The sequence below is a fragment of the Sapajus apella genome, unplaced genomic scaffold (assembly GCF_009761245.1).
Source record: "Sapajus apella isolate SASKATOON/1434 unplaced genomic scaffold, GSC_monkey_1.0 scaffold114, whole genome shotgun sequence".
NCBI lineage: Eukaryota > Metazoa > Chordata > Mammalia > Primates > Cebidae > Sapajus > Sapajus apella.
This window is the reverse complement of record NW_022437054.1, coordinates 715,389-742,412: the sequence shown is the minus strand read 5'-3', so window position 1 is coordinate 742,412 and position 27,024 is coordinate 715,389. Positions and strand designations below refer to the sequence as shown.

General features: G+C 36.6%; 1 protein-coding gene across 2 annotated transcripts in view; it reads left to right on the top strand.

Moving 5' to 3' along the window:
- The window catches only part of NUP58 (nucleoporin 58), a 40,473-nt gene continuing 13,449 nt past the window's right edge, over positions 1-27,024 (top strand). The window contains exons 1-12 of one of the 2 annotated variants that reach the window (XM_032260058.1): positions 73-327; positions 6,008-6,150; positions 7,603-7,638; positions 10,849-10,998; positions 11,625-11,762; positions 13,336-13,446; positions 17,305-17,329; positions 18,310-18,375; positions 18,697-18,871; positions 23,125-23,204; positions 25,038-25,156; positions 25,589-25,671. In XM_032260058.1, the coding sequence (XP_032115949.1) occupies positions 221-327; positions 6,008-6,150; positions 7,603-7,638; positions 10,849-10,998; positions 11,625-11,762; positions 13,336-13,446; positions 17,305-17,329; positions 18,310-18,375; positions 18,697-18,871; positions 23,125-23,204; positions 25,038-25,156; positions 25,589-25,671 (1,233 nt within the window). In that variant the 5' untranslated portion in view covers positions 73-220. Of the gene's footprint in view, positions 328-6,007; positions 6,151-7,602; positions 7,639-10,848; positions 10,999-11,624; positions 11,763-13,335; positions 13,447-17,304; positions 17,330-18,309; positions 18,376-18,696; positions 18,872-23,124; positions 23,205-25,037; positions 25,157-25,588; positions 25,672-27,024 lie in introns of both variants that reach the window. The other variant, XM_032260059.1, reaches the window with a different exon arrangement.

Here is a 27,024-nt window from a genome sequence, read left to right as displayed (position 1 = left end):
GGGCTCACTTCCGGCGGGCTACGGGAACGCGGCGAGCGCCGCCCTGCTTTTGCGTCGTAGCTCCACCCACTTAGCCTCGCCTTCGCAACCACTGGGGCTGAAGTTCCCGCCAGGTCAGTGCCTGGCGAGAGAGATGCTGCCCGGCCCGCCTCGGCTTTGAGGCGAGAGAAGTGTCCCAGACCCCTTTCATCTTGCGGACGGCGTCGAGCTCCGGGCAGACATGTCCACGGGGTTCTCCTTCGGGTCCGGGACTCTGGGCTCCACCACCGTGGCCCCCGGCGGGACCGGCACAGGCGGCGGTTTCTCCTTCGGGACGGGAGCGTCTAGGTAACCGCACTTTCTCGCCTTCCTGGGCCGGATCTCCCTCACCTCCCACCCCTGGAAGCTTCCTGGTGTCCCCATCCTCTCTCTTCGCGCTGGCTTCCTTCCCGGTGGGGCTGGAGAGTAGCACTTATCTAGCCGCCGGCGTCGTAGGCCTCTCGCTCGCCGCGGTGCCCGGGCCCAGCGCGGCCTGGTGAGGTAGAGGGCGGGATGGGTTCTGTGCTGTGAGGTTTCCAGAATTCACGTGTAGTTTAGGCATCGTTTGGACCTAGAGGGATCTTGACTGGGTGGAGAGGCCCGGGGCTCTACCCCGGAGCTTTAGCGAGGCATCAGTCTTAAGCATTGAATGAACATTGAATGAATGAATGAAATTGTAGCATATTGTGGGGTTTTGTAATGGATAATTCCGATTTCGTTGCAGCATTTGCGGTTTTGGATATTACGGTGTTTTAATAACTTTGTGGTTATTTATAACCAGCCTTTCAAGCTTTTGTGCCACGTGGGACCTTATCTGTTACTGTTTAAAAAAAAACAAAAACACCTTTTTACAGTGTTTATTGGTGATTTTGTGCAGTATGTGCAGTTTAGTATATTTGACACAAGAATGTTGTATCGTAATAACTCAACATTGTCTTTCACTTAAATTACAAAATGTAGCATGTTTCTCGTTTTTGTGCAACCCATTAGTTCGTCTGGCAACAAAAACATAACTGTCCAGAAAGAGACAAAATGGTGAGACATCATTTTAATGAGAGATTTAAGCTTTAGAACCCAATTTTTTTCAAGATAAAGGTGGAGGGGTTCATAAAGCTAAGTGTGCACACTGTCAGCAAGATATCTCCTGAAGCTTAAAAGGTGTGGCTGTAGATTTAAAAGACAAAAACCTCAGCAGGACCTGCAGTTTAAAGAGGGAGGAGGCCGCCCCGGGTGGCTCAGGTGGCTCACGCCTGGAATCCCAGTACTTTGGGAGGCCAAGGCTAGCGGATCACCTGAGGTCGGGAGTTGAGACCAGCTTGACCAACATGGGGGAGGCTGAGGCAGGAGAATCGCTTGAATCTGGGAGGTGGAGTCTGCGTCGAGCGGGGATCGCACCATTTCACTCCAGCCTGGGCAACGAGAGCGAAACTCCGTCTCAAAAAAAGAGGAACCACAGACTACACAGTCAAGTCAGACATTTGAGTTTTCATCCATTCCTCCGTTATTCTTACTCTGCTCGCTCAACATCAAGTCCTAATAATTTTACTTCTGCCATTTCCGTTTGTCTTTATTTCCAGTTCCATCACCCTGCTCAAGCTATTGTCATTCTCGGAACAAATATTTATTCGACAGATTCCCATGTGCAAGACTCTGTTTTAGGTAGTAACATAAGAGCCTTGCTCTCTTGATCCTTACATTCTTATGAAAATACTTCCGATTCTTTTCAGATTTTTAACCAGCTGTCTTGTGTTAGATGACAACTACTCCCATCAACATCTTCAATCCGTTTTGCCACATTGTAGCCAGAATAATTAAAACACAAATTGCTCCCCACGTAATCACTTCCCGCTATCCTTAGAATGAAGTTAAAACAACAACAACAAATTTACCATAGTCTGCAAAGTCCACTTCTGCTGGAACCTCTGGGGACTCATCTGGAGCCCGTCATTTTATTTCAGTTATCCAGACTCACTTTTAAAAACAGACAAACAACTATATTACCATCCAGTACACCAGTACCTGTACACAAATAAATAACTGAAACAAAGTTTCAGAGAAAGACACTTACCCTTACTTCTTTGGATGCACTTTGATATTTTCTATTCTATTTCTTTCTTTCTTTTTTTTTTTAATGTTTCTTAGGAATTGATGAATTAATTTTTGTACTTCTCTCATAGTCCTGATCTTAGTATGAGAAACCCTGCCCTAGCAACATGGCATTTTCTCTTTTCCTCAAGTGGGCTTTGCCAACCCCTTCCTTCTACCCTATGTACCTAGTTCTTATGCCTACTTATCTTTTGCGACTATCAAATGATTTCTTCCCCAGAGAGGCCTTTTCTGACCTGTCAGTCTAGGGGAGGTTTCCATTCTCATAGTACTCTTACAGTGCTGATCACAATTGTAATCCGTTCATTATATTTATTGTTAACTTTTTGTTAGATCCCAGCACGAGAATAATTAATATCTGTGTCTCTCACTGACTAGAAACTGCCTGAAGGCAGGGTCTGAGTCTTATTTACCACCTCATCCTCAGTCCCAAGGACAGTGCTTGGCATAGAAAAAGGGCTTTAATAACAATTTGAATGACTGAGCAAATGAGTTCTAGTAATAAGCTAGAAGAAAATTTCCCAAGCTTTAGAGAGGCTTCTATAAATTAATGAAAGAGGAGACAGTCTGACATAAATTTGTTAAGAGTGCTGGTTGGGAGACCTGACAGCCCCCGTGCCACCTGGTGATTAAATCTCTTGAGGTCAGTCATTTTAGAGGAGTTCTCACATCTGGAAAAGGAGTATAATATATTACCTGAGTTGATAAGTGAGATGAAGCATTTAAATATTTAGTATCAAGTCTGGCACTTGCTAAGTGCTCAATAAATCTTAGCTATTATGTTAGCTATGAAGTCCACATTAGGGCCAGCTGGGCAAGTTAAAATAACATTACTGATGTGATAGAGTCAAGTTGGCTTTTCTGTAGCACATCCTATCAAGTCCTTGGCAGATAATACTGGTTTGAGGAGGTAATTGGTCAAGTCTAGGGTAGCTTTTGTTTTTCTTGAATTTAGTAAATTTCTCTGCCACCAAAATTTCTCTTTTGCTTCTGTGATAGAATAAGATTTCATTTTGATGTGTTTCTTTGGCAGTATTTTCAACTTCCATTATTACTTCTTAATATCTCCAGTTATGTTGTCAAGAAATTATATATGTATACAATTATTATTATTTTTTTTTTGGAGACAGAGTCTCACTCTTGTTACCCAGCCTGGAGTGCAGTGGTGCTCACTGCAACCTCTGCCTCCTGGGTTCAAGTGATTCTCCTACCTTAGCCTCCCGAATAGCTGGGATTACAGGCATACCACCACACCCAGCTAATTTTGTGTGTGTGTGTAAGTTTAGTAGAGACGGGAGTTTTACCATGTTGGCCAGGCTGGTCTGGAACTCCTGACCTCAGGTCATCCACCCACCTCAGTCACCTTGCCCGGCCTGTTGTCAAGAAATTTTAAATTTTAATTCATGGTGTAAAAATACAAATGTTTACTTTTCATCTTTTGTATATTTCCAGAATAGCAATTTTAAAAAATGAGATCTGATTTATTTGGGAATAAGGAAAGCTTAATAACCATTTTCCTAATTGTATGTCTTCAAAATTTGCCAATAGTGTTTTAATATCCCCCAGATAGTCATTTATTCTATTCCACGTTATACACGCAACAGTTTCAAAATAACAATGTGATCAGAGTACCACCAGCTAAGCTAAATGTTTTTGGCATATATGCCTCTTTTATGGTTGTACTACCTGTGTTGTCTGGATATAGCCATTACATACTGGATTCTTTTGCTTGTAGTGCTCACTTAGGTTTTTGTGTGTGTGATATCTCACTTAGTTTTGATTGTAGCAATATGTTCTTAAAAATACCTTTTAATTTCAGAGTAAATGTTTAAAGATCTGTGGGTTTTTTTTGTTTTTTCTTTTTTAAGACAGGACCTTGCTCTGTCTCCCAGGCTGGAATGCTGTGGCGCAATCCCAGCTCACTACAACCTCCACCTCCTGGGCTAAAGTGATCCTTCACCTCAGCTTCCTGAGTAGCTGGGAATACAGGCGTGTAGCAGCACGCCTGGCTAATTTCTGTTTTTCGGGGTATTTTCTTGTTTTTCAGTAGAGACAGTTTCATCATGTTGCCCAGGCTGGTCTCAAGCTCCTGGGCTCAAGCAGTCTGCCCACCTCAGCCTCCCAAAGTGCTGGGATTACAGGCATGAGCCACTCAGCTTGGCCAAGATCTGTTTTAATTGTTGGTGAGATCTTGCAGCCCTGCTCTGCCTTCTGCCTTGCCTTTGAATTCTCTGGTGCACACAAACATATTTTAAAGATCAGTGGTAAACTAAGTATTTCGTCTCACTTTACCTACTCAGTATGGATGGCCCATCTCAAGTTCTATCCCTTAATTAGCTCCTGTGTCTCCATTCTTATCTCAGTGATTAGCTCTGCCTCAAACTTCTGTAGTATCTCTTTGCTATCATTTGGTACTTGATTATAATCTGCCTTATAATAATTATAAACTTACTGAAGGTGTATATTTCTACTGCTTAAATTATCTACTGCTTGAATATTTCCTTTCTCCCTTGTCCCCCAATATTTGTAAAAACCTGAATGGCTTCTTGAGCTGATTATGAAATTGAAGACCCCCAGACCCAAGTAACTTGGAGAACTCTTCTGGCTTGGAGTACAGTTAATTTGTGTTGTTTGTCCCCCAGTAAATGGCATGTACCTTGAGTAAGGGTTTAGTCATCTTTCTGCTCCCTTGCTATTCCTGGCATAACGCCTTGTACATAATATGTTTAGTTGAATTTATAAGTATCCCTAATGATAACAGTCATAACAACATTTATTGAAGTTAATTCACCCTGTGCAGTCCCTTAACCCTTATATTTAAAAAAAATTCTGCTAAGTGTGTACTGTTAATTTCCATTTTGCAGATGAGGAAGTAGAGGTTCAGAAAGGTTAAGGAACGGCATCCAAGTACCAGAACATGGGGGAACTGGTACTGGAACCCAGCCACACTACTGAGTTCCTCTTACATTTCCTCTTTCATTGAAACGTTCCAGGGCTTTTGAGACTTTAAAAATGATATTGGGTTCTCTCATGAATATTCTTTATGGAAGGGCAGCTAGGGAAGTAATAACGATAAATATGTAGGATAAAGAGGATTCCCCATTATGCTACGTAATCTTCCTTAACTCTCCTACGTGAAGTGTCAACTTGTCAGAATTTTTTACTTATTTTCGCAATTTGTCTTCCCACCTTTAGATAGCAAATCTGAACTTTCGAGTCTTAATAAGAGCAGTTGAAAAGTTGTGAACTTTTTTCTCATTCACTTGTTTTTATCAGCTATTCTTTTTTTAAGCTTTTCCACACTCTCTGAGGAGTTACTGCTAAAGAACACATAATCCCAAGACAGTATGATTTTGCTTTGCGTTTAACTTTTGCCAGGAAATGTCCCCACTAGTTTTTCTGTTTTGCTTTTTTTGGAGCATATACCTAACTATATGCTCTCCCCAGCCCCACATCACTCCATGAATGTGGTAATGTAGCAACAGAGAGGTAGTGAAGACAACTTAGAATAACTATGGCCATTTAAAAATATGCTAGGTTTCAAAAATTGGTGAAAGCAGAATAATTGTGATCTCTACTTATGATTACCTTGAGTTCTGAAATCTTTATTGCTATAGACTGCTTTTCTTGAAATCCGGTACTATATTTTTTAAGACTTTTACATGTGGGTTTATTTTTAAGGAAGAACAGAAACATAGTTGAACTTGGTGGGTCAAAGGTAAATTTATTGTTGTTTTTGGGTCCTATGACAATGTATTAGATATGTTACATGAATGAAATTATCTTGAAGAGTTAATTTTTATTTTTCTTAAGTAAATATTGGCTCTAGTAGACTTTCTTTTGTGCCTGTGGTTTTTGTTTTGTTTCTGTTTTTTCAAATAAGCAACCCTTCTGTGGGGCTCAATTTTGGAACTCTTGGAAGTACTGCAACTCCAGCAACTACATCTGCTCCTTCAAGTGGTTTTGGAACCGGGCTCTTTGGATCTAAACCTGCTACTGGGTTCACTCTAGGAGGAACAAATACAGGTGAGGAGGATTTGATCACATTGGCAGAGAGTAGGCTTGGGATATTCTTTCCTAAATTCTGTCCTTTATCTCTCTTTACAAGGATCATCACTGGTAGTATATCTTAAAAAATGGTAGATACTAAGATGAAAAGAAATGTAAGGAATTGGAATCAAGAGCCAGTGATAGGCCCAATCATAGACTGTCATCTATTCCTTTTCCGTTTTTCTCACTGAATTGAGGAAGACCTCCCCCCACCACTTCTCTCTCTTTTTTGAGATAGAGTCTCACTTTGTCGCCCAGGTTGGAGTACAGTGGCTCGATCTCAGTTCACTGCGAGCTCTGCCTGGAAGATCTCTTTCTTTAAATATAATGAATTAAAGTAATTAAAATTTTTAGATTATATAATGCAGTGTTTTTCCTTAGTGGAGATTGTTGTTTAAGCCAGCTTTATCAATTTGGAACATTAACATACATGAGAGAGTCAGCATTCTTGCTGTAACATAATTAAAATTTTTTTTTTTTTAGACACATGGTCTGGCTCTGTTGTCCTGGCTGGAGTACATTGGCATGATCATGGCCCACTGTAGCCTAGCAACCTCTTGGGCCCAAGTGACCCTCCCACCTCAGCCTCATGAGTAGATAGGGCCACAGGCATGTACCACCACACCTGGCTAATTTTTTTTTTTCTTTTCTTTCTTTGTTTTTTTCCTTTTGTAGGGAAGGGGTCTCCTCCTGGTCTTAAACTCCTGGGGTCAAGAGATCCTCCTTCCTTGGCCTCTCAGAGTGCTGTTGTTGCAGGCCTGAGTTATCATGCCTGGTCTATAATTTACATTCCTAAGAGATATTTTACATTTTTGTATTATTAATGCAATAAGTGGGAAAAGGGCAATAGGTAAAGGACTTGAATGTTTCAAAAACAATAGAAAATTTTTGTTTTTAATGCTTACAGCTGGAAAAATAATGTTTCACTGGAGCTGACCATTTTAAAAGTTTGCTTCTTATTTACCCTTTGTTTTTACCCTCATAGCCTCTTGGTCTTTTTTACTACTTTTTGCATTGATCTTCCTGCCATGAGTGTATCACATTTCACAGCCACATCTAGAAAATGAAGTAACTACAGGGATAAATATGAGCAGATTGGCCAGTGAGCTACTTGAGACAGCTCAATGTAGCATTTTGCTTGGAGTTGCTCTTTTTGGTATTGCTTAATTTTGTTATAAACAATAGTTACTTGCATTTTATAAATTTTTTTCCTTAATCAAATTATATACAACTAGTAATATGAAAACCAGTGTTATGGGGAAAATGCTTGATTAGTGGTTATGGTGGCAGATACTAAGATATGTATTTTTCTAATTAGAAGTGTTGTTAATCCCTGAGGGTGATTTTAAGTCTTTCCCTTGTGACAGGTAAACCAAAAGAATGTCATCTTAATTGATGAATAAATTTTATTTCTCTTTTCGTCCCCAGGAATAGCAACAACTATAACTACAGGATTAACTCTGGGTAAGAATTTTTGAGGAAAGATCCCAGCTCTGTGGTTTTCTAATAATTTTAACAAATTGAGTGATCTTTCTACTCTTCTCTCTTCTAATATCTTACAGAGCTTGGGTATAAAAGAAAGTGTGTATATTACAGATAGTGACTTATCAGAGAACCTTTCAGTATTTGAGTAGTGAAAAAAAGGAATCACTATAGAGTACTTTTATAATTCAGAAAAGTATTTTTAATGCAGATATTTTTTTTTAATGTGGAAATTTATTTTTGTATATATACTTTTGTAGTCATTTGACTCCGTTTAGTGGAAAAAACAAACTTTAAGCCAGAAATGTTGGAATTAAGCCATGGTTGTTCCTTGTTCCTCTAAAATAGTTGTGAAACCTTAGGTAATATTTGGGGGCTTTTAGTTATCTATAAAATAGAGGATATTGAACTAATATCCAAACACGTAATACCTTCTGTATTGTTACACTAAAGGGAATGTGAATAACTAGGGTTTCAGCCAGCTTTCAATCTGGATGGCAGTAAATAATGTGAAAGGAAAGGGAAAGGAAATGAAAGAACATTCAGAAGCTCTTAAATTGAGTTTTCAGTTAAGGATTGGCAAACTTTTTTCATTTGGTTGCTACTTTTTTCATTTGGTTGCCACACCTGTTATTAACAGAAACACAACACATCTGTTTATCACCAATATTTTGGACTGGATTGGCTACAAAGATGAGCAAGTGAATCTTCTTGTTTTCTTTTTCTTTTCCTCAGACAAGTTCTTCTGTTGCCCAGGCTGGAGTCCAGTGGCATCATCACAGCCCACTGCAACCTCAAACTCTTGGGCTCAAGCAGTCTTCCCTGAGGTTCCCAAGTAGCTAGGACTACAGGCATATACCATAACACGTGGCTAATTTTTTTATTTTTATTTTTTTGTGGAGACAAGGTCTCACTATGTTGCCTAGGCTGGTCATGAGCTCCCAGCCTCAAGCCACCTGCTCTCCTTGGCCTCCCAAAGTGCTGGGATTACAGGCATGAGCCACCATGTCTGAGTCTTGTTTTCTGAGGTTATAACTCGTATATTATTTCAAAGCACTGTACTCTGGTAGGAACTTCTAGTTGTGGTCAGGGCAATCCAGAAGCATAGTTTCTGTTTTCTCTTCTCTCAGTGACTTCAGGATAAGTCAATGCAGGTCATTCATACATTTCTTCATTTAATGTTGTTTGAGCAGTTACTACTTCTAACCATGTGGCCTTGTGTATACATAATGCCTTGAACATTGCATATTATCTTGTGGCGCTGGTGGTGAGGATGGTCCTTGATAGTGACCTTGGGAACTGCTAAGGGTTGGAGCAAGGCAATCAGTCTGTTGTGAGGTGAAAGGGATAGGCAGGTATAGTAACATAATCTGATAAATGTCCTAAAAGGTGTAGGAGAGGCACCATGGAAGGCAGAGGAAGAAAACAGTAGGGTTTACTTTAGGGGCAGGAAGCATTTCAGACAGAGGAGTGGCAAGTGCAGAGGCCAAATCATAAAAGCATTCAGGGAAATATGAACTATTTTGTTATTGGAGCTTAGAAATAAGAGGTAGAAGTGGTGAGCAGAGCTGAGATTTGAGGAGCAGGTTGGGACCAGATAGGAAAGGGAGATATATGTCATGCCTTTAGACTGTATTTTGACAATCTAGAATATAATAGGAACCTTAAATTGGGCAGAATCACTAGGATATTTGCTTTGTTTTGTTTTGTTGAGGTGGAGTTTCGCTCTTGTTGCCCAGGCTGGAGTGCAGCGTCTTGATCTCATGGCAGCCTCCTTCCCAGTTGAAGCGATTCTCCTGCCTCAGCCTCCTGAGGAACTGGGATTATAGGCATGCGCCACCACGCCTGGCTAATTTTGTATTTTTAGTAGAGACATGGTTTCTCCATGTTGGTCAGGCTGGTCTAGAACTCCTGATCTCAGGTGATCTGCCCGCCACAGCTTCCTAAAATGCTGGGGCTATAGGTGTGAGCCATCGTACCTGGCCCTTTTTTTTTTTTTTTTTTTTTTTAAGGTAACCAAGGTAATTTCAAGAATAGATTAGAGGTTGGAAGAGACTGATACAAGAGAAATAAATGCTGTTATAGTAGTTTTTAAGAGAGAGATGGCCTAAGCTAGGGTTTTTAAGGATGCTTGTAATACAGGGTATTTCTGAAGTAGAATCAATAGGATTTGTGAGTAATGGAGTATAGGAGAAGGAAGGGATGTCAAGGATGACTGGCTTCTGGCTTGAACTGACCAAGGTTGGGGATTTAGCAAAAAATTTTTCTGGTGAGATATGTAGGAGACAAAGGAACATAAAGATAGGACTAGCCAGTAGGGACGTAGGTGGATGTCAGTTTAGATTTATGTACCTATAGTTGAAATGATGAAAGTAGATGAGTCATTGAGGAAGTAAAGAAGTAGGAATGGAACTGTAGGAAGTGTCATTTAAGACATGAACAGAGGAAAGAGAGGTACGAAAAAAAGGACTAAAAAGGAAAAGGGGGACAGCCTAGGGGCTGACAGAGACATAGGGGCCAGAAGAAAGGAATAGAGAATGGCTCTTGATAGAGTATTAGAGAGGAGGGACCATTTTTCTGCTGAGAGTAAAGGAAAGGAGGAGGGTAAATGCTGCATTAGTACGTAAATCTAGGGGTGGAATTAAAATGGATATATTACATCGATTGGATTTTCTGTTTTGTTTTGTTTTGTTTTGTTTTGTTTTGTTTTTGAGATGGAGTCTGACTTTGTTGCCCAGGCTAGAGTTCTGTGGCGCAATCTTGGCTCGCTGCAACCTCTGCCTCCCAAGTTTAAGCGACTCTCATGCCTCAGCCTCTTGAGTAGATGGGGATACAGGTGTGCACTGCCACACCCAGCTAATTTTTGTATTTTTAGTAGAGGTGAGATTTTTGGCCTGGCTGGTCTCAAACTCCTGACCTCAAGAGATCTGCCCCTCTCGGCCTCCCAGAGTGCTGCGATTATAGGTGTGAGCCACCGTACCTGACCATTCTTTTGTTTTTCTTAACTCAGAGTCATCTTTTCCGTGTTCACCATGATTTAGTCTCAACTTTTATTTTCTCTCACACGTACACCCTTCTTCTATTGGCAAAAGGTAGTATCACAAACTTTTAGGGATCCTTATTGAAACCAGTATAATAGAACACTTAAAGGTAAAGGATTTTGTTTGTTTATTTATTTATTTATTTGAATAGGAACGCCGGCCACTACATCTGCCCCTACAACAGGCTTCAGTTTAGGATTCAATAAACCTGCAGCATCTGCCACACCATTTGCTCTACCTATTACTTCTACCTCAGCTAGCGGTCTTACTCTTTCGTCTGCTCTGACATCAACTCCAGCAGGTGAGGCAGAATGAAAAACCATTGCATTTAATGGTTAAATTTCGATTTTATCTGATTAGAGAACATAGATAGTCACCTTTACTAAACGTAACTTTTTATTTTAATCATTTAGAATTTTGACTACAGAAATTATTGATTTATAAAGAAGAAAAGTGAGCTTTGAGCATTGGAACAGGAGAGACTATCTTGGGAGATAGTCCCTATTTAGAGAGCAAAGCAGGGGAGAGGGCCAGAGAGGTAAAATGTAAAGCTGTTAATATTTACTTTGTTTTCAAGGAGCCATTTCATGACAGGAAAAGATAGATTTGGCATAAATCTTGCCTGTCTTATGATTTATTTAATATGAAGGTGAAGTTGGTGGTCTGGGTTGGAAACAATATTGCTGTCTGGAATCAGTTACCTGGTACCATTCTAATATTCCTCAAAGCCCTTATTTCCATCATTGGTTTTTGCTTTAAAGCTACTGTTTCTCTTTATTCTTAGGTATATAATTTTATCTTTAGCAAGTAGTTCTTCCAAAGAGCCAATTTTATCATGGAAATCAGTTTTTAAAACATTGTATTTGTATTTTCTATGCTGATGTTAAATAATAATGCCTTTTGAAAGCTTGCTATCTCTTTTTAAAGCTTCCACAGGATTTACCCTAAATAATTTGGGCGGGACAACAGCCACAACTACAACTGCATCAACAGGCCTCTCTTTAGGGGGAGCCTTAGCTGGTTTGGGAGGTTCACTTTTCCAGAGCACAAACACAGCAACATCAGGTAATTGATGGTATTTATTCTCCAGAATAGTAAATACCTATATTTAAATGTACTTATTATTATTTTGGTCCTTTGAGCAGATGACTTTTTCTCTTTAATCTGCACATTTTCCTTTAAATATGAAAACTAAATTATAAAATGTTGGTTTTCATACATAATTGGATGTATTAGCCATATTTTATTTTATATGTATTTTTTTATTTTGAGATGGAATCTCACTCTGTCACCCAGGCTGCCGTGCAGTGGTGTGATCTTGGCTTACTGTAACCTCCACCTCCAGGGTTCAAGAGATTCTCCAGCCTCTGCCTTCTGAGTAGCTGGGTTTACAGGTGTGTGCCGCCACATCTGGCTGATTGCGTTTTTAGTAGAGATGGGGTTTCACCATGTTGGCCATGCTGGTCTCAAACTTCTGACCTCAAATGATCCCCTTGCCTTGGCCTCCCAAAGTGCTGTAATTGCAGATGTAGCCACAACACCCAGCCTATTAGCCATATTTTAGAAAAACACATTTTTGTCTTTCTCAATATTGACTAACTAGATAAGGAAACAAAGAAGAGCCTGTTTAAGGAGTCAGTAAACTGATCTAGAGATAACATTTTGTTTAAAAAGAACAACAGTTATATCAGCTCAGGAATGCATGGTCTTATAAAAATATAGATTTATTAGACTGGGCACGGTTGCTCACACCTGTAATCCCAGCACTTTGGGAGGTCAAGGCGGGTGGATCACCTGAAGTCAGGAGTTGGAGACCAGCCTAACCAACATGGTGAAACCCCATTTCTACGAAAAGTACAAAATTAGCCAGGCATGGTGATGCATGCCTGTAATCCCAACTGTTTGGCAGGCGGAGGCGGAGGTCGTAGTGAGCTGAGATCGTGTCATCACACCCTAGCCTGGGCAATAAGAGCGGACTCCATCTCAAAAAAAAAAAAATAAACGAAATAAAGATTTATCAACCCAAGGTTCTTGAAATTTTGCTACTTGACTCACAAGTATACATGAGTGACTTATGATTAACCGTAGTCTGGTCCTTTTTATTTGTTTTGTCAGTGAGGGAAGATTTAAATAAATACATGAATTCTAATACTTATTTTAAAGCTTTGTGAAAAGAACTTGGGTGTGTGAAATTATATTCAATATGTATTATATTCAAATCCTATAAATTCACACTAGATTATTTTAAAAGTATGCAGTTCCAAAGTGTGATTGGAAGACAAGATGTCTTCACTTGAAAATACACCCACTGAAACTGCTTTTGTAAAGAGGGTTTAAAAGCCCTCTGTAACAAAACCCCTTTATAACAAAAATTGAGTGCCCATATATATTGAATTGATACACTTTATGGCCCTCGTAATAATGAAAAATCACATCATCCAAACTACATAATAACATTCAATTCAAGAAAGGTTATCAGTCTTTGGCCAAAACATGCTGTAGACTTATTTCCCTAAATCAAATATGAAGAAAATCTGGAATCTGACTTTAAAATTAGCATTAGAGTCATTTGATCAATAAGGGGAAATTGTTGTAGTCTTTCAATGAAATTTATAAGCGGTGTTTGATTTATTTATAGGACTAGGACAGAATGCTTTAGGCTTGACTTTGGGAACTACAGCAGCTACTTCAACTGCAGGCAATGAAGGCCTTGGTGGCATAGATTTTAGTAGCTCCTCAGATAAAAAGAGTAAGTAATGCCGTTGTAATTTTATGTTCTAACAGTCTGGGTTGCTCAAAATTCCGTTGTGTGGAAGATTAGATATGCAGTAGTTATAGTTTTTACTTTTAAATTTGTTTGCATTATTATTTCACAAATACTTAACACATTTTGTGTGTGTTGTGCATTTAAGGTTTTATTTTCGTAGTTAACAGATTTGTATGTGCATATGTTTTATATAGCTATCTTAATGTGTATATGAATATGTATTTTTAAATTGGGATCATGATACATATGCAGTATTGTTTTGTAGTCTGTTCTTATGTAACATATCAGAAGCATTTGTCAGTATCAGTAATTCTTTTTAAATATTTTAATGCTGCTTAATATCAGTTTTATGGATGGATCATAATTTAGTCAACCATTGTTCTCTTGTTAGATGTTTATTTCCAGATGTTCTACTCTGGGAGGTAAAAAATTGGGCATCTTTATCTAAAAAGGCAAAATAATATAGTACTTTAAGAGTGTCTACTCTGGAGGAGAATTGCCTGGGTTCAGATCCTGGGTCAGCTGCTTTGTGAGCTCTGACCTTATTGAAGTTACTTTCACTGTGTGCTTTAGTTTTCCGTATCTGTTAAATGGTTTGAGGGTTACTATTTGTAAAACCTTAGCAGAGCTAGACACGTAGGTGTCTCCTTTTATTATCAGTTTGTTTATATTTTTGGTTATTTCTTGGGGAAAATACCTAGAAATTGGCTTAAAGAGAGGGATATTTTGGAGACTCTTAGTATATAGATTATGAAATTGCCTTCCCAAAAAGATTTTACCAGTTTACCCCCTAACCAGTATGAAAACACCTTTCTTGCTTTGCCCCTGCCACATTGAATATTGGTTTTAAAAATTTGCTAATCCAAATTCATTTTGAAAATGTTTTTATTGTTCTGTGTGTTGCTTTGTTTTGTACCATCTCTTCTGCTTCTGATGAAAGCATGTTTCACTAAAATATATACCATATATACTATATATGCTAGGGTATATACATACATACTGAACTTCTCTCAAGGATGAGATAAATGGATGAAGGTATGAAATAGTGTCCGTGTAGCTGTATTTTTTTTTTTTAAACTGGACACAGGTTTTATTATAAGGAGATACTATTCTAGGGTGAATTACTATTTTAAAAGTTAGAAAATCTTTTTAAACTTTTTACAAGGTTCAGATATCTCTTTCAATGAAAATTGGCTAATTTCTAAACAGACTTTGTTTTTACTTAGTTTTCTCTGTAGCAACTCCATAATTAGAAAGGTAGCTTTAGCAGCTTATTTATTACTCAAATGGAATAGCCCGTTACCATTGTTATTACTTTTATTTTAAGCATGAGAGTACTTCTCTATTATACTTGTTTTTAGGCTCCATGTCAAAGAGCAGGCTGAGTCAGAAGAGTAAGATAAATAAATGTAGGAAATTAATCTTCCCTCTTCTGCCCTTTCCCACATCTTCCTGCTTTTATAGTGTACCTAAGATAGAGTTGAGCAAGGAGAATATATAGAATAAATGCAATAAATGTTTTAGATATGACATTAAGTTTTATGAATATGTATATACAAACATGTATATAAAAAACTTGGGCCGGTTTCTACCATGGATCTCTGATTACTACATCCCTGTTTCCTTTTATCTATTGCTCATATCAAGGGATTCTTTTTTTTTTTTTTTAATCCAAATGATTTCTCTTTTTCTAGTAGCTATGTCATTTAGCCTGGGCCCTACAGTACTAGTGTGGGATTTAACCAGATGGAGAGTAGCAAAAAATAGCGTTCAGTGAAGAGGGGACAGCATTGAGTGAGCCTAGAGATGAGAAGGACCTTTTGAAGAAATTGTAAAGACCAGATTAGCCATAGAGCAGAAAGATGAGGTTCTAGAAGTTATGGAGGCCTTGTTTGCCATGTTGAGTTTTGTCATTATATTAATACCTCAGGCAATTTGGGTCTATTAAAGGGATTTCATGAGATTTGTATTTTAGAATTAAGAACATTCTGACAGCCATTTGGAAAATAGCATTCAGGAAGGCAAGAATAGAATGTAAAACTGTTAGGAAGCTTTTGTAGTGGTCTACATGTATTACTGAGGCAAAGCTAGGTAGACTAATTGGGGGTCCATGGTAATCAGGGATTCATGATAGAAACAGGCTCAAATTTTTTATATACATGCTTGTGTATATATAAGTATTTACAAAATACAACAAAATGTCATATCAAAGAAATAACATACTAGTCAATTTAAAAGTTGGTGAATTATTTGGAAAAACATAAAATTAAATCCCTATTTTTATTTCTATGTCTCATAAAATTTAAGACATCATCTATAGAAGAGAGGTGGCAATTTCAGAGATACTAAAATATGAAAGAAAAAAATCTTAAAATCAGTGAAATACAAAACATGGAAACATAAATTACAGTTGGATGAAAGAGGTAAAAAACTAAAACCCATGTGCAGAGGTAAAAGGTAATTGAGGAAAGAAATGCCTGATTTTTTTTGGGGGGCGGTGGATATAGAGCCTTGCTCTCTCACCTAGGCTGGAGTGCAGTGGTGCGATCTCACCTCACTGCAACCTCCATCTCCCTGGCTCAAGTGATCCTCCTACTTTAGCCTCCCAAGTAGCTGGGACCACAGGTACACAGCACTATACCTAGCTAAATTTTTTAAAAAATTTGGGCCAGGTGCGGTGGCTTATGTCTGTTATCCCAGCACTTTGGCAGGCTGAGGCAGGTAGATCATGGGGTCAGGAGATCAAGACCAGCCTGGCCAAGATGGTGAAACCCCATCTCCTAAAAATACAAAAATTAGCTGGGCGCGGTGGCAGACGCTTGTATCCTAGCTACTTGGGAAGCTGAGGCAGGAGAATTACTTGAACCTGGGCAACAGTGGTTACAGTGAGCTGCTGAGATCATGCCACTGCACTCCCATCTGGGTGATGGAGTGAGTCTCCATCTCAAAAAAAAAAAAAAGTTTTGTAGGGATAGGGTTTTACCCTGTTGCCCAGGCTGGTCTCCAACTCTTGGGCTCAAGCTCTCTGCCCAAAATGCTTGGTTTTTAGGTGCTTGTTTTTTCACATTTTAACATTTCTGAAATTGAGATATATCTTACAAGAGTCTAACTTTAGAAATAGACACATGAAATTATGTAAATGAAACAATTAATATACTTAATATTGAAATAGCTCTTATAAATAAAAGTACCTCAAGAAAAGTGTGCAAATTACAAATAGGCAGTTCACAAAAGGGGAAATATGCTTGTCTCATGAGCATTTGAAGAAAATGGTTTTCTTCACCAATACTGTAAGAAATACAAACTAAGAATTATTATGAAGTGGCATTTTTCAACTACATGACTGGCAAAAGTTTTTTAAAAAAATATGTCCATTGTTGTGAGGGTGTGATAAAGAACGTATTCATGGCAGATAGGAAGGTAAACTGGGATCATTGTTTTAAGGGATTGCCAGATTGGAAAAGTTCAGGTAATCTGACATAGTATTCTATATTGATAGGGGTTTAAAAAGTGTCAGGTAAAGTTATCAGGAGTTAAACTGGTAGGAAACAACATAAATTATCCATACAGGATATTTTTCATGGAAGATGGTTGAGAAAGGAAGATTCTTGACCTTGAAAGTAGATGCACATCTGCCATATATCTGTTTATGTGTACTCATAAAATGCTGTTCTTCTGAGTTCATGACAAGCCATGACATCACATGATGTTTAAGAGGCAAGCAAAGAAATGCTTAGCACTTTATATTTATACTTTAATTTGTGTTAATTTAAAACTTGTATTTGGAGTATATTGTTAAATTACCTATTTTTTTTACATGAAGCTTCTTGAATTTTCTAGGTGATAAAACAGGAACAAGACCAGAGTAAGTTTACAAATTTACTCTTAAGACATTTTAATTAAAGAGTTTAACTTAATAGATTGTAGGCAGATGGTATAATTGGAAGTAATAGAATCATATATGTTTAGGAGAAGAAAGTGTGTGTGTGTGTGTGTGTGTGTGTGTGTGTGTGTGTGTGTGAATTATTGTGCCAGTCCCGTTTTATGCCCTGGTGTTTTCAGTGAAGAGAGGAGTCTCCATATACATCATGTATGTGTTTGATGATGGTCATTCTTCTTCTTATTACCAATTATATTTTCTCACATAATTTGTACTGTATTAAAGTGTTCGTAAATAAATGATAAAATTCACTCCTTACAAACATCTTGTTTATTTTTAGCTTACTGTTTAAATGAAGAAGATTAGAGAGACTAAGATCTGCCTAAGGGTTATGAAGTCTAATTCATGATTCCATTGCAGTATGCCAAATTTCACTTGTTCTTGTCCTCATTAAATATTTATGATTCCTGTAAGCTCTGTGTAGGTCTTCTTTTTTCATTCTAATGCATGTTGAACTAATTGAAGTTATTTTTCAAAAGTATTTTGAGCATCTCGTAAGTTTTGTAGACTTTCTTTAATGAATACATTAGTATTTTGGAACTGAACAAATTGTCAGTCAGAATCTAAGCCAGAGGGAACTTAGTTTAACATCTTACCCAGTTTGTAGCATTTTCTGATTTTTTTGTTGTTGTTAACATTTAGTCAGATGCTTTTAAGTATGTTTTTAATAGATGCTAATCTTCTTAGATAGGAAATCGCCATGTCAGATGAATTGTTAACATTATTTTATAGATCCTATTTTATAAAAAAATTTTTTATATAAAACTTTTAAATTATCCAAAGAAGCTATAAGTGCTTCTTTGCTATATTTTCTTGTATCTTAATACCCTAATATTCTATTAAAACTCAGCTGTCAACTTTGTAAAACCTTGGTGATCTTAATACAGTTTTTACATTTTTCTTAGGGATAGTAAAGCTCTGAAGGATGAAAATCTACCTCCTGTCATCTGCCAGGATGTTGAAAATCTCCAGTGAGTGTCAAATGTAATTAGATATATAGCACTTGAAGAATTGTAGAATACTTAACAGGAGCATCACTTCCTTCTAAAATTGCATTCTAGAGGAGCATCTCTTAATTCAGGTTAAAATGTTAATGCTTTTAGAAATCAGAAAGTAGAATGACAGGAATTAAAATTCTTTAACTGCCATTCTGTAAAAATGTATGTGAATTGTAGATGAATTTTTCATTTTGTTTCCTAAAACGCTTGGACTGTTTTAAATATACTTTTTTTTTTCTGTAGGAAATCAAAGGTGTATTTTTAAAAACTCAGTTTTAAATATATACTTTTTAGGAAATTTGTCAAGGAGCAGAAACAAGTTCAAGAAGAAATTAGTAGAATGTCTTCAAAAGCAATGCTTAAGGTACAAGAAGATATTAAAGCTCTGAAGCAGCTCCTGTCATTGGCTGCCAATGGACTACAGAGAAACACTCTCAACATTGACAAATTGAAAATAGAAACTGCTCAGGTATACTAACTTATGGTCATTTTATCATAGGGTTTTGTTTTGTTTTGTTTTTTTCCCAAAATGGAAATACGGTTTTTTTTTTAAGTTACAAAATCTGATACAGACATACTGGTAGAAAACAGGATAGCTCATATACTTTAATAATGAGTTTTTATTAAGTATTTTCTGTATACAGGACAGTATCCTAAGCAATTTGTATCTGTTAAAATGGATTTCTGACAAGGCCCCACAAGGTAGGTATTATTATCCTCATTATATAAATAAGAAAACAAGCACAGAGCTTTGTTAGTAAATTGAAGGGCCTAGATTCAGACCCTGGTAATCCAACTCCAGAGTTTATACTCTTAACTAACTAGGTTTCATAAGAGTGGTTGCTGGCTAAATTTGTATATTATATAAGACGAAACGTAGCTAGTCAGAAAATAATTTTTTTAATCTGTACGTTATTAAGTAAAAATTGTATCATGCTGTGTGGATATTAAATTTGAGTGATGACTTGCAAATCATGGTTAAATCTTAGTTAATAAAAATAGTAGGCTGGGCACAGTGGCTCACGCCTGTAATCCCACCACTTTGGGAGGCCAAGGCGGTTGGATCACCTGAGGTGAGGAGTTTGAGACCAGCCTGACCAACATGGTGAAACTCTGTCTCTGTTAAAAATACAAAAATTAGCCAGGTGTGGTGGTGCATCCTGTAATCCCAGCTACTTGGGAGGCTGAGGCAGGAGAATCACTTGAACCCGGGAGGTGGAGATTGCAGTGAGTCGAGATTGTGCATTGCACACCAGCCTGGGCAACTAGAGCAAAACTCTTGTCTCAAAAAAAATAAAAATAGCCGGGCGCGGTGCCTCAAGCCTGTAATCCCAGCACTTTGGGAGGCCGAGGCGGGTGGATCACGAGGTCAAGAGATCGAGACCATCCTGGTCAACACGGTGAAACCCCGTCTCTACTAAAAATACAAAACATTAGCTGGGCATGGTGGCGCGTGCCTGTAATCCCAGCTACTCAGGAGGCTGAGGCAGGAGAATTGCCTGAACCCAGGAGGCGGAGGTTGCGGTGAGCCGAGATCGCGCCATTGCACTCCAGCCTGGGTAACAAGAGTGAAACTCCGTCTCAAAAATAAATAAATAAATAAATAAATAAATAAATAAAAATAAACAAAAATAGTGATGTGGCTAATGTTATCTGTCACTAATATCTACTTGTTTTTTTCTCCTTATGATATAATGTACAATACGTATTAAATATAATATGTAGTCTTTTTCTATATTAGTGGGAAAGGATCATGATAGGTGATTTGTGTTTTATTTATCACAATTACAGAATATACTTGATCTCATCATAGCAGTCTAGAAATCTTTCTGTAAAGTTGTCCCTGATGTGCTAATGAACTTCATGTGAGATTTGCTTTTTTACTGTGGATTTCTCAGAGGGCTGGGATCTTCACAAATGAAGCAGTAGTATTTTAAGTAAAATTTTTAAAGGTGCTTTTGGCTCTTTAAGTCCACTATTGGAGAATACCTTGTGATCTTTTTAATAACTACAATGGTTAAAGGGATTTCAAAGACTTTATTGTCTATTCTCAGATTTCCTGGTCTCTTACCACATTTATTTGGTTAAATATGAATGTAATACAGGTTGAGCATCCCTAATTCAAAATCTGAAATGCTGTAAAATACAGAATTTTTTGAATGCTAACATGATGCCACAAGTGGAAAATTCCACACTTGACCTCATGGGATGGGTTACAGTTAAAACTTTGTTTTACATACAAAATTATTAAAATCGTATAGTTACTTTCAGGCCATGTGTATCAGAAACATAAATGAATTTTGTGTTTAAACTTGTGTTCTATCCCCAAGATGCCTCATTTTATGTATGCAGATATTCCAGAATCAGAAAAATTCTGAAATCGAAAACACTTGGTGGACCCAAGCTTTTTGGATGTGGTATACTCAACTTGTATTGCCCCATGTTTCCTCTCCACTTAATCTTCCTAATCCATGTATGTCCTTTCTAGGTAATAGAGTTAGTTATGTTTTTATAGTGGAGAATGTTTAGACTGTGATTAAACATTACATGAAATTATTTGAAATATATGAAATTATATATAAGTTATATAGAATATGTCATTAGAGGAAAATAATGGAGGAGGCAAACTTGAGAAAGAAATGAATGCTATAATGGGACCCATTTTAATTCTAAAACTGAATGATTCCACTCACCACTGTTTGTGGAGTAGCTATCATATAGTGTGCAGGTTAATAGTCTTTTAGAGATAAAAAGACAACTCCAAAGGTACTGAAAATCTAGGAGGGTGAATAGAATAATAAAAGATTGAGAAGAGCATAAAGGTGGCAAAGAAATAAGACATGGGAGCCAAAGTTTCCTTCAGGAAGTATCATCTGAGCTGAATTTCAGGAACTGTATAGCGAATGTATGCTGGGCTTACTACTTGATGAGTTGGCAGGTGCAGCAAACCACCATGTCACATGTTTACTTATGTAACAAACCTGCACATCCTGCACATGTACCCTGGAACTTAAAAAATAAAATTACATTTAAAAAAAAGATTTTTGTTTCATGCTCACCAGGTCAAAGAGGAAGAAAAAAAAGGAGAAAAAAGAAATACGAAAAAAATATTTTAAAAAATTTGATCTAAAATTACTCTAATTTCTAGTAGATAGGAACTAACACTCTACTAAGAGTCTAGTGAATTATGAATCTTTAAAAAATGTTCTGAATTCTCTATGAAGTATCAATCTTATGTAACCCTAAAGCCTTTTCTTCAAAGAAAGCCTTTCTGGGAAATATAAGCAGTTCTGCGGTTAGAGTTGAGGTAGACCAGACTCTTATGGAATGCAAAGTCTTTTATATACTTCATTTTTAGAAAGTAACTTGAGTTTAAATTAAAATAGGATGGTTAGTTCTTCTTTTGGGGGGAGGTCTGCATGGTTTATTGAAGTTAAATTCCTTTGTTCAGCTTTCCAGTCATTCAATTAACATTTTTAAAAGATCTGTTGTGTGCCAGGTACTTCAACAGGCATTAGGGATCAAGACTTAGACTAGGGAGAGAGTTAAATCCATCAGGTGATATGATCCAGGTAACAGAGGTTTTGTAGGGGCACAGAGGCCTCAAGTGGGCACTTTTATCATTTGTCTACTGTAGAATACCTTTACATTGAGTCTAAGAGGGAAGTATCATGAATGAAGGTATGGGCATGTCTGAAGATCTGTAAGCAGTTTTGTGTTATAAGAATCTGGGCCTGGCAAGAATAAGTGCTTACAGAGATAGCAGGGGTCAGAGTCTTGAATCATCCACACATGTATTTATACTGGAGTAGGGTGGGATGGAAGCCTGAGTTGAGTGAAAAGGAAGTAGAAAAAAACCATCATAGACCTAGCAGCTTGGCAGTTTAATGAGGGAGAGATGTTGCTACAAGGAATATAAAGTTAAGATAACTCTTTGTGAAATAAAGAATACTTAAATAGAGGTCGAAAATGTAGTGAAATGATAGGAATGTGGAATGTAAGGGGGTAAACAATACTAATCTTGGAAAACAATTGGCTGGAATCATAGAAAGCAATATAGGAATGGTTGAGTGTGTCAGTTTTAAAATATTGGGGTGCCTAGATCCAGTTCTCTGGTCTTCTAGCAACATGGTATTGGGCAAATTGTATAATGTCTTTGTAAATCCATTTCTTCATCTATAAAAAGAGAAGCATTACCTACATTATAGTGTTGTTATTGAGAAATAGCCTTTGGCATATAGTGCTTGGTACATAGCAAGCAACCAAATGTTAATTGTGCCTGCATCAGCCTCAACATTACTACCTGCCTTTAAAAAAGGTGTTTTCTGCATTTGTATATTAAAGATTTTTTTCCCCTCTAAGCTATTTATTCTCGTTAGCATTTCGTCAAACCTTTTTAAAAAAAGATTTTAAGAAGTAATGTAATCTTTTCACTGTAGATGAATTCACTTCATGAATCTTACAGAAATCCATAGTTTTAAAAATAGATTCACAGCTTTTTATAATTTTATCATAAAGTTTGTTAAAACTGTAATTTGTCTCCAGTTGAAAGAGGTTTTAGCAACTTGTAAAGCAAGCTTTGTCCATAATATGTTCTTATAGCATGAGCCTCCAAGGATGGCATTGTTTAAAGTTTCCGTCCAGAGACTGTATATTTTCTTTAGTATGGTATTTTTAATCTAATTCTTAACTGGCTTTTTTTTTTAACCTCTGGTATATTAGGAGTTAAAGAATGCTGAAATAGCTTTAAGAACCCAGAAGACACCACCTGGACTTCAACATGAATATGCAGCTCCTGCTGAGTAAGTTGCTGGATTTTTAAAAACAAATGTTTCTCACTTTAAGAAAACAGAACAATAATAATAGTATACAAACTAAATATTTTTAGTATACTATGTGGAAAGGCTGAGCTAATAAGCACTTTACATGGATTTTAAATTTCATAATTACCCTAAAAAGGTTTATCTCCATTAACACCATTCTGCAGGGTAAGTGAAGGCTAAGATCTGAGCTTTTCACTATTATGCATTTACATTTCATGTACATATTATTTACAGGGTCTATTCCATTTTATTAAATTTTGCTGATAATGGAAAATTACCATTATTCAGTTACATAGGTAATACATGTTCTGGAAGAAAAATTTAAAAATGTAGGTAAGTAGAAGAAAAACCACCCTGTAATCACATCACACAGTTTGTATATACATCTGGTTTCCATACATGAGAAATATATCTTGTCTCTCTTTTTATGTCCTTTCATGTTGATAAGCATAATGGTAACTAATGTTTGCCATATGATTACTATTTGCCATGTAGTGTGCTTAGGAGTATATATGCTTTACCTCTTCATATTTCATAAGACCTCTGTAGCTATTGTTCCAGTTTTAGCAATAAAGAGACTAAGGTATGCAAAAGTGAGTTGAATGATGGAGGCCTGTTTGATTCCTGGTCCCTCAGTATTAATTAATTAGTAAATTTGTAGAGATGCCATTTCTCAGTGTTGCTTGATCTGTCACAGACTGCTAGGCTAAAGTGGCAACTCCTGCCTTGGCCTCCTAAAGTGGTGGGATTACAGATGTGGGCCACAACACCTGGCCCCTACTTATTTTATTCTTTTAGTTTTTTATTATAATTTTAGTCAGAAAATAACCAAAACTTCCTGTATGCCTTTCATTCTGATTTCCTACATATTAACATTTTTACCATATTTTTATTCCTTACACTCTATGTGTATATATACATTTCTCCCCCAAACAGTTTGGGTTATTTGCAGAAATAATGTTCACTATATACTAAAGTACTTCAGTGAATATTTCTTAAAAATAAGGATATTCTCATATTTAACATTTCTCAAAATCAGGAAATTCATAATGACCACGATATTCCTCTTATTCAGATTCACATGGGATGTGCTTCCTCACTGGATTTCATCTACTATTTTATCCCCCTGTTTTGTTCCGAATACTGCCATCAGAGACAATTTTGCAAAAAGCTTTCATGGTTGCCCTTTTTTTTTTTAAACTAAAAATCATTCAGATTCCTTTGTATACTATTCAAGACCTCTTTTTATCTATCTGGCACTCTGGGTAAATTTATTAGAAGAGTAGCAGTAATTATGTGTGCTTTCTGTAGTATACTATAATGTTCTCAGATTATAAATTTCATTGATAAAATAACTATATATTCTTAGTTCTGAAATCTGGTTGATAGACTTTTCTACTTTATTTTATATTTATTTTGACTTTACAGAAAATTTGCAAAATAGCAGTACAGAGAAATTATTTTTATCATTTCCTCTGCTTCCCCTAATGTTAACATGTTATATAACTATAGTATAAGTACCAAGAACAGGAAACTAAAATTGTTAAAATATTATTAACTAAACTACTAAGTTTACTGAAATTCAACCAGTTTTTCCACTAATGTACTTCTGTTTCAGCATCTTATTTGGGATTCACATTGCATTTGTAATTTCTCCTTAATCTCTTCCAATCGCAGTTATTCAGTCCTTCTTTTCCTTGGATAACTGTGATATTTCTGAAGACTAAGCTATTGCAGAATATTCCTTAATTTGGATTTGTCACTCCAAATTTAAAAACAAATTTGATCTGACTTTTTAAATGTTTTTTAAAGCTACTTCAGAATCTTGGTTCAGCAATTTGAGGTACAGCTTCAGCAATACAGACAACAGATTGAAGAACTAGAAAACCATCTTGCCACTCAAGCAAATAATTCACATATAACCCCTCAAGGTAACATGCTTACTGTGGTAATTTTTTTGAACTTTTTTTGTAGGAGATAGATTAAACTGTGGTTATATAATAGGTATTCTGGATAACTACTGGTAGCCGCTTTAAGAAAATTTCCTTAAAAGTCATTTATTAGTCCTTTATTCCATGTAAATATAATATGCTTTATTATATGAATTGTTACTGTGGTAGCAAGGACAGAAATCTTAGGGCCTTCCTCCGCCCAGATTACTGCTGAAGACATTCCTTTCTTAGTCTACTACTCTATATGTTCTCTGGCCATGAGAACATTGATAAAGTTTTTTTCTTTTACATGTTAACTATGCCAAAAATTGGACTCAAATAGAAAAATTAAATTGTGCTATCATATATATATATATGTATGTATGTATGTATGTATGTATATTTGGGTGATAATGTAATTTTCTTTTATAGATTTGTCAATGGCTATGCAGAAAATTTATCAAACATTTGTAGCTTTAGCAGCACAACTTCAGTCTATTCATGAAAATGTAAAGGTAAGTTTTCATTGCCCATTTATCTACCTGGATATCTATACCCAAGTATTTGTTCATCTTGGGACAAACGTGTCCATGCTTGGTACAGAAATAGCTAAAATTACATATAAGTGAAAAGATGAAAACTATTGTAATCTATAACATATTCAGACATAACAATTGGCAATATCTGTTCTTTTAAAAAATATCCAAGTACCCTGTACAGCCTGTTATTACAGCTTTTTTTTAGCAGTGTATTGTGAATAACTTTCTATGTTAATACACATATTTCCTGAATATCATTTTTAGTAGTTAACGTAGAAGTTCGTTTTATGTTTGTACATTGTTTGACCTATTGTCTATTGGATATTTAAGTGGTTTCTATCTCTTTACCACTATAAATAGCACTACAGAAAATGAGCATTCTTAGTAGCAAAATCATTTTGTACTACCTTAATTTTATGTGTGCTTTAAGTGTTTATTGGCTACTGCATTTAAAACTTGCTTATAACATTTCTCCCTTCTAAATAAATACGGGGAACAGTTTGTGTTTATTAAATAATGTAAATAAAATGATTTATCATTGAATATTTTGACTCTCTCTCTCTTTCTTTTTTTTTTTTTGAGACAGAGTCTTGCTCTGTCGCCCATGCTGGCATGATCTCAGCTCACTGCAACCTCTGCCTCCCGGGTTCAAGTGATTCTCATGCCTCAGCCTCCTGAGTAGCTGGGACTACAGGCGTGTGTCACCACACCTGGCTAATTTTTTGTATGTTTAGTAGAGACAGGGTTTTGCCATGTTGCACAGGCTGGTCTTGAACTACTAAGCTCAGGCACTCCGCTGGCCTTGACCTCCCAAAGTGCTGGGATTACAGGTGTGAGCCACTGCACCCAGCCTGAACATTCTGACTCTCATATAATATAATGTTACTCTTAAAATTTAAAATGTGAGTTTTAAAAATTTAAGTGAAATGTTAAATGTAAGTACATCTTTTGTAACTAACTGAGCAAATGTAATTAAATTCTTTCTTAGAGTATATGTGGTTCAAAAAAACCTTTAAAATTCAAGCAGCTAAACCTGAGTCTAGATAAATTATCAACTGTGTAGAAGAGTTTAATTGAGATTATCAATATTTTCATGTTTATTTTGATCTGATGCATAGTAACATAATTTTTTTTAAGTTAACCATTTAAATTACACCATTTTTGAAATGGTAGTGCATTTAGACCTTTTGCTTCAGGAGATTTAAAACTAACCCAAATTTTTAATTTTGTTCTAAAGGAGGAATTTTATCAGATTTTTTTGAAAATTTTATTAGTCTAAAATAATTGTTACTTTAATTTTTTAATTAAAAAATTAATGTATGGCACTTT